The sequence below is a fragment of the Aythya fuligula genome, chromosome 2 (genome assembly GCF_009819795.1).
Source record: "Aythya fuligula isolate bAytFul2 chromosome 2, bAytFul2.pri, whole genome shotgun sequence".
NCBI classification, from domain to species: Eukaryota; Metazoa; Chordata; class Aves; order Anseriformes; family Anatidae; genus Aythya; species Aythya fuligula.
The window spans coordinates 58,675,646-58,690,754 of record NC_045560.1 but is presented as its reverse complement, the minus strand read 5'-3'; the positions used below and the strand labels follow the sequence as shown (position 1 = coordinate 58,690,754).

The 15,109-nt window shown below is 41.6% G+C and overlaps 1 protein-coding gene across 1 annotated transcript in view; it reads right to left on the bottom strand.

Annotated features, from left to right (window-relative positions):
• The window catches only part of GLI3 (GLI family zinc finger 3), a 206,551-nt gene that overhangs the window by 140,805 nt on the left and 50,637 nt on the right, over positions 1 to 15,109 (bottom strand). Inside the window, exon 3 of the mRNA XM_032183473.1 lies at positions 940 to 1,182. Coding sequence (XP_032039364.1) covers positions 940 to 1,182 — 243 coding nt within the window. The remainder of the gene's footprint in view (positions 1 to 939; positions 1,183 to 15,109) is intronic.

Below are 15,109 nucleotides of genomic sequence, written 5' to 3'. Positions count from 1 at the left end.
AAAAACAACACAGACTGGCCCCTCTTTGTGGGTCTTAAACCTATCATCTGGAACTGGAGACTGGAAGGTTAAATGGCAAATCTGTATCCTGACTAGGTGATAAATCTATAATCAAAAGGCACAAGCCTTGACACCTCAAGATGTACTTCATTACTACACAACTAAATGATTTTTTGCCATTTAAAAAAAAAAAAACTAGAAGCAGATGAAAAAAATTGCTTAACTCCCTCACATTTTGCCTGTGGATAAATCCATTCCACATCTGTGTTCAAGTGTCAGTTAATTTCTTACTTTTTTATTAATGCCTGAGCAGGAATTCAGAAGTTGAAAACATTTGCCTTTTTTTCCCCTGTACAACTTCAGGGGACTATAGCTGGGAAAGAAAATGACAAAACTACCCTATTAGCCTGCATGCTTGTGAAAAAGTGAATCCTTAAAAATAATAAAAGCAAACAATAACAGCAGCAATAAAGTTTCCAATCACTCCCCAAATTCTTATTGTACAAGGCAGTCCTTTCTCCCTTTCTCCTTTTAATACTGCACTTCAAAATTGTTTCCAAAAAAAAAAAAAAAAAAGACTTTGAGGGCTGTTTCATTTTCCTTCTCTGCTTTCTTTAATGAGGCTTTTTTTTTCCTTCGTGTATGAAGGGGGTGGAGCAAATGCAGCACTGGATCGTTGAGGAGGATTAGCAACAGATGATATATCCTGTGGAAGTTGCTTTGCAGTGGCCTGTGCTAATTTTGAGCTGCCATGCAACTGCTCCCTGCTTTTAACTTGAGACAGAAAAAAAAACAGAACACATTTACCTCAACCCTAAGACAGACAAAGGAACTGGCTCCGGGGACGATGCAATGTGACAAATAAAATGACACTCAATTTGACAGCCTCAACAGCCTTCCAACCTTGCTCCCCGAAACAAATCTGCAGCAAATACTCACGGTAATGAGGATCCATGTAACCATTTCTGGGGTCCATAGTAAACAATGTCCCACGATAAGGTACAGAAGGTTCAGGAAGGTGCGATATAGATCCATGGATCTCCTTCTTTATTAATGAGGCCCTTTCCTCGCTAGATGTTGAGGGCTCTTCACTGATCTTGCTGAGGCCTTGCCCACCTTGTGGCTGCATTGTGATTGCGTTCCTTCTCTCTCTGTGATAGGTCTGTCCAGGACTTTCATCCTCTGGAAAAAAATACCAAAGAAGAGAGAGAGAGCAGAAAGAGTGAGAGACTTTTAGTCCATTTTTAGCAAATAAAATAAAAAGTTCTCCCCGCCACCACCATCACTCGAAACGCCGGGGCGCGAGTTAGTGGCCGTCGGTGCACGCCGGGCTGTGAGGGATGCTGTGGGTACAGGCCGAGCACACCAGCTCGGCTCTTGGGCGGTAGATCATCGTCACCCATGCACTGATGCATTTAGCAGCGGGGCTATCAATCCTGCAAGAACAGACACGGACTTGCTGTATTTTTTTTTGCCACCGGGACAAGGAGACTGGAAGTTTTGCCTGCCTGATGGGGAGGAAGAAAACAATTTGTCACAAACAGCAGAAGATGAACCCCGCTAGCTGAGCCTAAATCAAACCTCGCCACCCACTGCTGCTCTGCAGCACTGCTCCAGTCCTTCAGAGGCTTGCTTTTGTGAGAGGCTGGAGCCTTAAAGAAAGGTCATTAGTGATGAGAGGCAAGGTGGGCAACAAGGAAATGGGTAAAATTGCCCAAAATCCAGCACCAGCTGCGTAAGGCAGGCACAACTGGGGACAATTGCTCCGGCAGTGCCACCACAGGGACATGTGTGGAGGATGGTGGAGCACACACCCTCTGTCCTTACTCCCATATCTACAAATTAAAAAAAAAATCTCAATGAAAAAGGGGGAAAATGAAAGAGAGTGGGGAGGGTGGAGCCCAAGCCCCAGTCTGGATGACCCCTTAGGCCTATGATATCGCATGTGTGCATTTTAGTATGGGAAGGCAGAAGTATCCGCAGGCCTCCTCTCCACATGTCCATCAGGCCATGGCTCTTCACCTGCTCGTCTCCAGCATCCCCCTCTGAGGCCTTTTTGCCTGCTGTGAAGGGCCCTATGGCCTTCTGATGATGGATCCACTGGCCTGCCTTGCCTCACAGCTGGGTGTTTAACCAAACCTGGGCTCCCCTGTGGGCCACACATACCCTCTGAAAACCACACCAAGGGGTTCTTCCCCTCAGAAGCCACATGTGGCTTCCCCAGGTGTATTTTACATGTACCAGAAGAGTTTTCTTAGCTGCACAAATATCTACTGTAAACACCCCCCATAGTTGTATTATTGTTTCATTAAAACAGACATTTCTCTAAACCAGTGCATAACTGCTGGCTGGATTCAGGCAGATCCCATGTTCCAGGTACAACCTTGCTCTATAAACCACCTTGTATGTGTGGGCATACACCAGTGTGTCTTGAAGAAATATTTATAAATACTCCTAGCATCAAAAGTTGTTCAAAAGTATATTAAGAACCTCAGATTAAACACTGGGTACAAAAAGGTAACTGGAAAGGAAAATACAGTACCCTTAGGAAATAAACACAGCTCAGGTACACTTATCCTACAACCCACAGGCAAAGCAGGGTTGTTTACAGCAGTGCCAAGATTTCACCTCAGTTGTCAGAGGCCAGAATATTTGAGGTCAGGGCCACATTTTTACTTACAACTTGCCCTGCTGCGCTCATTCAAACAGCAAAGGCACCAGCAGGCAATTCACCATGAGCCTACTCTCACAAGTTCGCCACCAGCGTAACTCAACCTATTTGCTTTCATATAAATTAGATTACAAACAGGCTCCATGCGTATTAGATACCCGGAGTTGAATTTGGGGCATTATACGTACAAACTAGCTACGCCATTACTTTTAATGCTGTGCTCTCCAGGCATTTCCCTGCCCCCTCTCCTCCAAAGTAGGGACAACAACAAAACCCAGCAGTGTAGCCTATTGAACGCTTAATTATTTTTCTATCTCCAGGTATTACGGCAAGCAGGGTCTGCTGACTTATCAGCATCTTCCAGGGACTGAATTCTTTTAACAGCCAGCGGTAATTCTCCATACAGAGCGCTTCCCGGATTGGTCTGAGGAGAAAGAGTTAATAGAAACAGACAACAACGCTGTAGAGTTTAAACCCTTTGCCCTTTTCTATTTTTTATTAATATGCACAGGCACTGGTCCCTGCTCTGGATTAGCAGGGTTTAAGGTTTCCACTTTTTACACCAAAGCTGTTTTTAGTTAGAGGACTGCAAAAGGGAGTCTAAAACTTTAAAACTTATATGAGGTTTTTAGAAAACTGCTTGTATAACTGAAAAATAAAAAATAAATCACCCCAACCAAAGTCACATTTTCCATCGCGTTTCTCTCTAGCTGGAGTCTTTTATGTTAAATTTCAACCTAGAGTGAACTTTCACTGATGAGATGTAAACTCTTGTAAAAATAGGGGATTACACTCCATTTGAAATCCTGACAGACCCTTAAGCAGAGCAAGCTAACCTGTGCTACCACGGTATGGAAAGCAGCAAGCCAAAGTGATTTGTGTGGCTGTATAATCAATCTGAGGATCAGATAGGATTTCAGTTCTTTTACTCTTCCATATAAAGATAATATTTGTTAAAACTGCCATCCTGGAATACAACAAGAAGCTCATGCCTGTCTTCAGGCTTCAGTTTTATTCCTTCCTTCTCAAAACACGCATGTGTCATGAATCAAGGTACTGGGGACTGGTATGGAACGATTTTTTAAACTGCTGAATGAAATTCAAAACCTACTTTCACTAACTTTGAAACTAAAGGAAAAATGTGTTTCGCTTTAATAAGTTTTCCCTTTTTTTTCTGGTTCCTCAAGAAAAAAAAGTAAACAAAAGAAAAATCGCATTTTTTCCTCTGTATCAACCTTCTCTCTCTGTCATGAAATTAATGCCGCTTGCTGTTAAAGTCAAGCAGTTTTGTATGCTGCCCACCACATAACTTCATGCAGATTTTTTTTTTTTTTTAAAAGTAAACATGATGTTTTTTTTGCAATAATATGGAATTTCAACAGACAAACATTTTGCTAAGCATTTACTTCCCGCTCTACCCCACAGAGCTGCTTTGGATAGGGGGCAGATGGGGGGGCTTGACAATCACTGCGGTTCAGAACACAAACAGCCGAGAGGTTTGGAAAAGCCCCCTGCTTACACTGAGGGGGAAACTTCTCCGGCAATAATTCTGCCTAGTCTCCCAGAGCCACTTCAGTGAGCCAAAGGGCGAAAGCTGTCTGATCTTGTTCTGTTTCAGCTGAATTGTTCTATCAAGTTTTAGAGTGAGTGCAGACAAGCTGCACCGGGCCAAATTATTGACGGAAACATACTGTCCACCATGGCAACAAGTGGGACTCTATAGCAAAAATGTAAGCAAACAGCCCACTTCCCCGGCAGCATCTGCCAAAGGTTCCTCACAGCCAAACACACAATGGCTGCTACTCCTCTTCTCACGATTTAGGAATAGCCTGCTTTAGGGTCAAAAGAAACATCTGATTTACTAAAATGTTGCAGAGACAAGTTACAGTGAAGGGGACCAATTCTCCCTCATCTCTACCTGCTTCCTACTGGTGGGAGCCCACCGACTTCAGCACCGTTCATCCTGCCTTCTGCAGGTAGAAGAGACAGACTGGGGTGGGGGCAGAGAGTAATCAGGCCTCCAAAGCAATCTGCATAAGCCTCCCTTTCTTCATGTATGCCCTGCGAGCTAGGAGCCAGAGACACGTGTTACAGGCACCCAGTCTGGAACGACTGCATTAATTCAAGATTCTCCCATCCACTCAGAAATACCCAATTTAGTCCGGCTATTATGATCTGAAGCAGTTTTTATTAGAAGTGTTTAGCACCAAGGAGCACCTACCTCATTTAATCAACAGAACAGCTTGCACTGGACAGTGTGTCTGAGCAAACGTACTTCTGGCTGTTCAGCTAATTTACCCAGCAAATTAAAAAGCAGGGCAAACCACAATCAAGCACAAAACTCCATTAAACTTTCTTCCCACATTAACTTCTTTCCTTTTATCACAGTTTCACAGACCTCAAGAGACAAAGTCAACACTTCTTTATTTTAAACCTCGTAGAATCAGCAACTATATATATATATATATATATATATATATATAAAAAGTTGAAATCTACTTGATATACTGCTGAAAATCACCCCCAGCACACTTTAAAGTTACCCCGGCTTAAAGGAGACACCACCGGTCCGGTTAAATCTGTCCCTGCGCCAAGTTCCCCACCGCCTTCCTGCAGGCGACTGGCAGGTAGCAGCGTTGCTGCCGCACGAGCAACCTGCCGGCACGCTGCACCTGGGTAAGAGAAGAGGCAACGTACTTACAACGCAGTCCAAAAGACCCTGGCTTACACGCTCTCCAAGCTCTTCTCTTGACCAAAATTCTCTGGCTACCAGGCTGTGGACATTCCTCCCTCTCTTTTTCTCTCTCTCTCCTCTGCCTTTCCCCCCCTCTCCCTGTCTCCCTCCCTCTCTCTCAGAGGCAGTGCTTCTCCCATTAGAGGAATTAAAAGTGGTTGGTGCCATGCTAAATTTAACAAGCTCATTAGTATTCTTCCTGTGTGCTTCCTAGTGAACTCTCCCTATTCAAGCAGCTCTCTCTAGCTGAGGGGTCAGGCGGCTAATCATTAAATCAAACTAATGTCACCCTATCACAATCGGCCTAAGAGAAGGAGGGTTTATTATTTCAGTTTATGCTAAATAAACGGTTTTACAAATGGTCTCCAAGCAAGGTCAACAGCAGCTTCAATTACAAGACAAACTTAACAAGAGTTGCTATAAACCAAGTGCTCCATGTTGACCTAAGCACAAGCTCAGCTCCGCATATTGCCACTAGCAGGATTGTACAGGAATGCATATTGTAAAATAAAGGAGAGGGTAATCTTTTCTTTGCCAGAATTTGTGACTGCACAGAGACTGCTCATTCACCTCTCCCCAACCAGCTTGCTGCTCAGCTCAATTCACCCCACACAAAGGCTGAAGACCAGACCTCAATGGACCGAGTGAAACATGTTCAAAACTAGGCTCTCTATTGTGACTGAATTTCTTAACATCTTTTCAAAAAGCGGAGAATGCCTTGAGGCTAAAGGAAGAAACAGGCTAATGGTGAATTGGGAATACTGAGCAAATTTCAGAGCCCTTTCCTCCTAGCTTTTGAGGTTGAAAGCAAGCTCTTTCCTTTCAAGTTTCAAAGTCCTTTTTCCTCCCGCAGTGTCACAGAAGGATTTGAAAAGAAGGTAATTGTGCTCACAGTCCCCCTGATCAGAGCTTACGTCCTATTTCTGGTATTTCGGAATACTTCTTGCAATAATGGTGCATATAGCTCAATCCCTTAACCGTCCTGCACTCTGCAATTGCTCATTAAATGAACAATTGCTGGTATAAAATGCCTTTTATGTTCAAGGTCTGGATATAAGATAAGCATTCTAGTACTCTAAATTTGGTTTACTAAGGAAACTCTCCATCATTAAATTACAAAACTGAAGTCAGAATATCAGCCGTTCCCAGAAAAGTAGCATTTTAGGTTGCTGTGAACCAGAAGGCAGGGGGGAGGGGGATGCAAAAGAGATTGACTACTTAAATTCTTAATAAAATAGGTATCTACTAAGAAAGCAATTTCCCTCACGTTTAAGAAGATCTAAGTTTTTGAGACCTGGTATTTTCTTTCTTGGAATAATATAGTAGAGCAATTGCCAAGCTCATTAGGACATGGGCATCTGCAGCTTCTTGCATACATCCATTGATCACTACTTTCTGGCCACCTTAAGAGCAAAGCAGTAGGAAATGCATCCGCAGGATTGTGCCTGCCTTTAAAAGCCTGCGTTGTAACCAAAGTTTTGTTTTGGGTGGGTACAGTAGTCTAAATTGAGCACCAAGTTTGTTATTTCCCTGCATTTGGAGCAATTGCACATGAAGCACGCGCTCTGGAAAGGCTAACACAGATATGAAGCACAATGCTCATAATCACTTTTAAAAATAGAGACCAACCATACGAGAGGCTACAAAATCTGTTAGATAACAAGTACAGTACTTACCTTCTTTGCAATGCTTAAGCATACCTTATACAAGACTTTTATTATAAATAGCATACACTATCTGAGCTCACCACTGAAAATGTATAGATTTATACTCCCGTTCGTAATGGATTTTCAGCTTAGTTATTTTTCCATTACCATATGTATAGTATTTTCCAGAAACTGATTTGTGACCTTTGGAATACAAATACACAGCTCTTTTCTCTGAATTCTTGTTTGTTTCCATAAACATGTTATATTCTTTTGTTTTTAAACAAAAACTTTAACTCTCACTGTAAGAAAAAGGATTTGTCAGCAAGACTAAGTAGAACTGCCTACGGACCCAATCCTGAAAATACTTACATAATACTCCACCCCCTGCTATTTTATACAAGTGATATGTATATTCAGTCTAGCTGCACATACAGCACAACTCAATTCAGTCCTTTTCTCCAAGCAAGAGGAAGCCAGGACACAGTTTCTATGACTTCCAAAACTGAGCCTGATCCTACACTCTTCTGGATCAGTGGCAGAGCTCCCGCTGACCCAAATGGGCCTTTACACAGCTAACGCTGCTCCACCACTGCCTTAGCGGTGCATTTCTACCACCTGAACCACGGCTCGCAGAGTTTTCCAGCCGTGCACATAACTCTTCCCCAGGACTGCTGGGGAAGTTGCTAACTGTACAAAGCATCTTAGAATTCAGTTAAAGAATTCAGATATAACTGGGAGTCTGTTTCTCCAGACCCTAGCATCAGATCTATAGACAGATACCAAAAATCTCATTCAAAATGAGAAATCCTACTTCAGGAACACAGGGCTACCTATACACACAAAGGCACAGGGCGCTGTGGAAACCTCTTTGTCAGTCCCAGGAATCTTCCCTTCAAAACGCAGACAAGGAGGGCAAAAGGCAGGGCTGGGCTGCCTTGCCCCTGGCCCCAACATCCTGCCGAGCAAGGCAACAATATTTTGCAGGGCATGGGGAAAAAAATAAATAAGTAAAAACAAGCAACATCTGGGAATGTGTGTTTACTGACCTGATACTCAAGCCATCCCACTAACTTCAGTGACCTTGGATCAAGCTGCTGAAGCTGTCTGCTGAGCCAGATTCCCGCAGTATCCTGTTGGCCAAGTTTGCCTAGAGTCACTCAGGTGAGCGGCCAGCCAGTCCGTACACACAGCCTGAGCCTCTGAAGCATGGAGCCCCAGCCTGCTGGGCTGCAAGCCTCGGTGGAGCTAACGGAGGCACCAATCCTCAGCAACTTGCAGGGTCAGGCCCCCAAAGAAATGGGAGCCTCCTTTCTCAACAAGCTGTCTCCCAGCCTATTTCCACCCAGGCTTTAAAATAACAAAAACAAACAATTTAAACCAAAACAGCTGAAAGCCATTTTCTCCCTTCCCAAATTCAGTGCTACGTGTTTCTCCCATTACAGACAGTGGATTATTGCAGTGATACTTAACACCGCTCGCGAGTGCAGCCCCCAATGCTCTGGTTTAGGTGTTAGTGACGACATCGGCTGCTGTGGAAGAAACACTAAACCCCACACCCAGGTATCAAGCAGGTGGTGAGCTTTTAAGTTTACCTTCGTGGGGCCTACAAGGCCAAATCCTGCTTGCTTTACTCACACCATAATCCCAGGGATTCGGTGAAACTATTCGTGCAAGTAGAGCAAGAGGGACTCGGGTCCAGCATCAGCACTGCGCAGGCTATTGGGCAAGTGGGAAATGTCTTGGAGATGTTTGTTAACATGGTAAAAAGAACAGAATGCAGGCATAGAAGACACTTGAAGGGAGAATTAACTGGCAAAATTAACACTTAGATATATCATTTCTCATTGTAAATTCACAGGACCAGAAAGTAGGCAAAAACATTTCCCCTCCTTGGTAGAGTACATGTAATGTTCTGATTTTGCTACTTAAGGACTGAGAAACTCACACTAGGAAAAAAAAAAAAAAAAGGACCTCTTGCAAAAACAACCTGACTTTTTTTCATTTCCCCTTTTATAAAGTGTTCCACCGTACAAAATTCAGTAAAGCCTACAAGTTGCTGTGTAACAGCCCCAAACTCTTTGCTCCAAGTCTGCCGATGGGGGCTGAAACCAAACTTAGCACTTTCAGAATATCTCTGGGACTAGTGCTCCGCTCCGACATCTAGCCTCTTCAAAGAACCGGGGTCTCAGATAGAGAGAAAAACGACTGCAGACATCAGGATCTGACTATTGGCAACCATTTCTCATCGGGGAAAAGCTCCTCAGCCTCTTGCAAGACACTCCAAAGCATCCTGATTTGAAAACGTTATGAAGTTCCTTCCATTAGCCTGTTATTAGGCTGTTAGTCACTGCTTACTTTGAGCGGGCTAATTAGTTACATCAAAGGCGCTACAATAAATTCCCAGGAGGGTTTTAGGGGGGAAAAATGTATTTCTCAACCATCTAATAGTGCATTTATGCCTATCTGAGGGTAACCGCCTCGTTTCACTCGTAGACACTGGGGGACATATTCTGTGGTGCTGTCACTTTCTACCAAGCCAGCAGCAACACCGGGCCTTAAAGCTGTTTTACAAAGCCGTTTGTAGCCTGACGTAAATTAGATTAGCCATGCTTAGAAGCCAGGAAAAAAAAAAAAAAAGCAAAATAGTGACAGAGGAGTTATAACCCCGCTTTGGTACACCATCTCCATTTCTAACACCTACAGGCCATACACCTCAGCAGCAACAGAATATAAAAGTTACTGTAATTAGTGTTTTGCATACAAAGTTAATATCTTTCCTTTTTTTTTCCTAATATGGGTTCAAACTGCTAAATGCAATCACTATCCAGTCACTAAGCAGTCTGTAACAACCCAGAGCCATGACAACCCTTCAGTTTAGATGGCAGATATCACCTATTTCCTTGCGAAATTTATTTATTTATTGCTGCATCCTTTTGCACAGTTGCAGTAAGAGTCAGTGTTTCCACAATATCCCTGTACTTCTGGCCTCTGAAGCATACCAGCTGTTTAAAAATATGTTAGAGGTTACTCTGCCCTGATTTGCAGTAGCTGCAATCGCAGCTGAGAACAATGACTTCATCAAGGTCTCAGATTAAAATGATATATACATTTTTTTGTGTGCAGAGGTATACAGATATCTATAGATACATATACAGGTACACACACGTATGTATGTACACGTGCACACACAAATTCAGCCACACCCTACATTTCATAAAATCCAGCTGATTCTAGAAGAAGCTCTGGATGATACATGGATGTTGTTGCACAAGCACACACACAGGCATGGTGGCTACCTGAACACAGAAATGAGCTTTTCACAACCCTCATCAGAAGTTTAAACTATTCAGGAGGGGAAGAATGCTGAACAACAAATGCAAGAATTATAGCTAAGGATGCAAAAAACAAAGAAAAAACCTCCTCAGAAAACACTGAAGTCCTGCAAACCAAAGGATTTGAATATGCTTTGAATGTTCTTCTAGTCATTAGTCCATTAGTTAAAAACTGCAGAGCTACTAATCCACAGAAATTGTCATATACTCCTTTTATCTACACTGTTTCTCCCCAAGAATCTGGTATCCTTGAGAAAACCACAAACCTGAAACCATCTCTTTACCTAGCAGATAGGTGCAGTAAGTATAAAAGCTCACAGACTGCCTTCCCTGCCTATACCATGGAGGTACCTCCCTCCTTTCAATAAAAGCCTCTCCTTATACCTTAAAAAGTGATGCACCTTCCCAGAGGCCAACCTCTTTCTCTTCACACCATTCTTCTGTTTTCTCCATCGTGCAGGATGCACAAGTTGTGGCAGAGATGCGTTATGCCATACTACCTCACAGAGTTACAGTCTTCAAATCCCAGTTACCAAGTATACTACCACCAGCTGAAAATAAAAAGATGGAGCCCCAAGGACTGGTGCATGTTGACTAGGCAAAAAAGGATAGAGATCATTTTGTAGGTAAAAAAATATGCTAATCGTTAATGTTTTCTGTTGAGTTCCAGAGATAAACAGAACGTTTTTTAAGATTTCACTTTTCTGACTACATCTGCCTCGATCTTTCTAACCTTAATGTTCTGTAACAGATTTTAAGACATTGGGATATTTCTGCAAGCTTTTAACAATCTAATTGCATTTATTTAAATGCTTGTAACTATCTTAAGCAATATTCTGTTTTTCCATTTATCATCATGCAATGGACACCTGAAATCAGGCAGTTAAGTCATAATAATAGTCATACCTTCAAAACATTTCCAAACATTTTTTAGTAAAACGTCACCCTCTCTTCCTATTACACTAGCCATGGCAGGTTAAGATTTCTTAACTTGTTAATTATGTGCATGGATGAAGGCACCAAAACAATCTGGCAAAAGGGGATTTCGTTGTTTCCTTATTATTGTTGGCCACTTGGATTTTCAGGCAACACTCATTTCATACAAAAATAAACAAACTACATTTCATTCCCTCCTCCCCGCCCCCCACCAAAATAACCACAGTTTTTATGGGTTAAAGGCTGGAGAAGAAGGGAACCACCTGAAAACTTAATTCACTTTGACTATTTTGAGTCACCATCCCCAGAGGTCTTCAATAAACATGCACACGTAGAACCTAGTAGCATGGTTTAGTGGTGGACTTCAGTACTAGATTAAAGGTTGGCATAGATGATCTTAGAGGTCTTTTCCAACCTGAGTGATTCTGTGATTTACAAACAAGCAAAAAAGACCTCAACTGTCTCCTGCCCAGGGGTATCATCACCTCTGTGTACTGAGAAAGAACGTGGAACTGTAGCCAGGAAGGATTCATTCCAATTGAGAAAGTATTCTAACAAGAAAATTGGATTTTATTGAAAAGAGCCTATTAAAAAAAAAAAAAAAAAAAAAAAAAAAAAAAAAAAAGTGGGAGGGAAGAAAAAAAGAGGGGAAAGGATTAAAAAAAAAAAAAAAAAAAGACTGCCTCAAATTTACTACTAAGAATTCTAACTATTTCTAAAAGGGCCACAGACTTTTTCTAAGTACAGGAGAATCAGCACTAGCAGTCATGACTGAACCTTCAGTTCTTACGCAAGTAAAATTTTCATGGGAGAATTCACATTGGAGTCTGGGTTTGAAGATCCCTCTGTTCTTCAGATCTCTCCCTGGTCTTCCATAAGTCACTTCATTTCTCACAACTTTGCCTTCTTCACTCACCAAATTGATAAAATGCTGATGGACCATAATTTCATAAGAGAAATAGTATTCCTACAGAGCAAATAGTCACGGGAAACATGGAAAGATACAAAGTCCATATGATATATATATATACAAAAAGATCCAGTTAGATCTGAAGACAAAATATACTGAATAGTCAGCGTAAAGCTGCCTTACATCATGCCATATATTAAATGTTCCGATTCTGCAAAACATAGCATGACTCCCACTTCTGTTACGTAAAATGGGTGTCCACAATTTACACAACTTGTCCACAAATACAGAACTGTTGACTAATAAGTATTTACCACATCCCTCTACAGAAAGAAGAAAAAAATTTAAGGAAAAAAAAAAAAAAAACAGGAAAACAATAAAAAGTCAATCTTTCAAACGTTCTTTGCCCTGACTCTGACTTTGGATTTACACTATCCAACTCTCCTGCCTGTTGTACCATTAGCAGAGAAATTTTGCCAGTGTCCCCCTCTACGCATCTAAGCTACCTTAAGTTCTGAATGATGGCTTAAGCTTCCTGAATACCTGAGTAATAAAAACGGACTTGATCTACCAGTGTTCTCCAGCCTACTAAATATTCAAAGATTGTTTTTTTTTTTTTCTTTCAAAGTAGTAGTTCTCTTTCTTCTCCAGTACAGGACATAAGGTCCATCTGGCCAATAAGGGTTTTTTTTTTGCCCCCTTTACAGAGCAACTAGTGTCTTTTGGAACTATGATACAGATATATTTCAGATCAAACTGCCAAACCTTTAAGATTAATTATAATATTTTCATTTTAATCTCATTGTTTGGGCCTGTTTTACTACAAGCCTTGTGAAAGCGAAAATAGCAAAAGATAATCCATAACCTAAACACCTAATGTTACTTCTGCTGTTACTCGTGGCATCATCAGCCATGCCACAGCCATTTTTTGTTTTAAGGCAGAAAAACTTGCAGATGATATCCTATAAAATGCAATTAGTCTTTTTAGATGTACCAGAATTGTAACATCAAAACGGGCTAGATGTAAAGAACAAATTCCCATTAGAAAATGCCATTTTTTCATGGCAAAAAGATTGACAGACCACAGTCTTCTCCTAGCAGAATATGTATCTGGCTTGCTTGTTGCAACTCCCTTCTTAAGACTAAAAAAACCTTTTCCAGAGCAGTAAGGTTACCACTGTCAGCTTCACTGAACTGCATACTTCCCTTTCTTTCAGGTCTTATCTTCAAAAATCACGGAAACAAAGATGTAAACTTGGACATTAAAGAGTGTTAACATCAAAGTACATGCACTACTTTTGATATTAACCAAAGCCTTGAACCAGCAATCTAACAGACACAAATCAGCGGTGTCTATATAATTTCAGAAACTGTTGAACTGAGCTCTCTGCTGTGGCCTGCATTTGCTCACTGGCTTTTCAAAGCATAGTATCAGTATGTTTTTACAACTAGCTGCCGATCAAGCAAGCAGCAGGAATGCAATTCATCTCTCCAAACACATGAAGCCTTCCATTTGTTTCTTTTTATCTAATACATTCTGAAATTTTAAACTCTCCATCCAGGGCAATTCCCTCTCACTGGGGCAAACACTTGTTTGTATCCCATACAAACAAGGGCTACAAAAACTATAACCCTTTGGTTTACATAAAAAATTACCGTATACCATCTCAGACACCTTATGTAGAGATGTTCAGCCTTTACTCAGAGTTGTCCCATCATGAACCCACCAGACATAAACTGTAGTTCCCAAGGATAACTACAGAATCCATTGGGCACAGGAAAATTTAGAGTCCTGTGAGAAAGCACACTGCATGAAGCCCAGGGAAGCTTTCAGGTTGTTTCCACTCCAAGACTCAATCCTGACCACTGAGAGACTTGCTGATGTTAGTGAAGCTTATGAGCCAATGGCGCCTATTTTCAAGTTACAATTCTGTGTCAAAACAAGGTGAAACTTGCCATTTTGCTGGGAAATTCTGGGAAATTAAGTTTTGAAAGACTGTCTCAGAGACAAAGCTTGTTGAAGCCTCAAATTAAAGTGGAAAAAAAACATACAAATGCCTGAAGAAGTTATGTAAACAGATGCCACTAACATACATGTATACTTCATCCTGTCACATCTGACTCCGCATTCACAACAGCACAGTACCCAGTTCTCTTCTCAGCACTCAATTGCAAATGCCCTCATTGAAAGATTTTTTTTAACCATGTTAAAATATAACCATCTCCTCCAATATGTAACCATCTCCTTCTACACCACTACCTTCTTTACCCTAACCTCCTAAGGAAACAAGGCTAAATAAAACCATTTTTGACTGTGAGTCAGGAGTTTCTGTACTAAATAATTACACACACACAAAAAAAAAAAAAAAAAAAAGACAACAGACAGGTGGAGGAAATGCTGTTACCAGCCCCTCCAACACCAACTTTACAGAGAGATTTACGTTTATCATACAAGAAAGCATCCAAGGAGGAAGGTGCAATAAACATCCCATCAGAAGAAAAATCTGTGATCAGAACCAGCACCTTATTAGGCATCAGAGAATCAAGACAGAAAGCCATGCCCTGGAGGAAATCCCGAAGTAAACCCATTCCCACTCCAAGCTGCTTTTGTGCTGCTAAGGGGTGTGACTCAGAAAATTTCCAGAATAAATCTTCCGACTTACAGCACCCCGATGTGCTAAAATTCACATGCAGTGCTGCGCACTAAGGCACTATCTGAATGATTAAGAGGTCTACGCTGTTTGCAAGTAAATGAGGATTATTCTGAGGACCAGGCAGTTGTCTTCTGAGTTTCAGTCGGTCACTGAGAAGGAATACACAGGAATGCTTTCATACACCTAACTTACCACCCGCTCACAAATATGTAGGCAGGAAAAT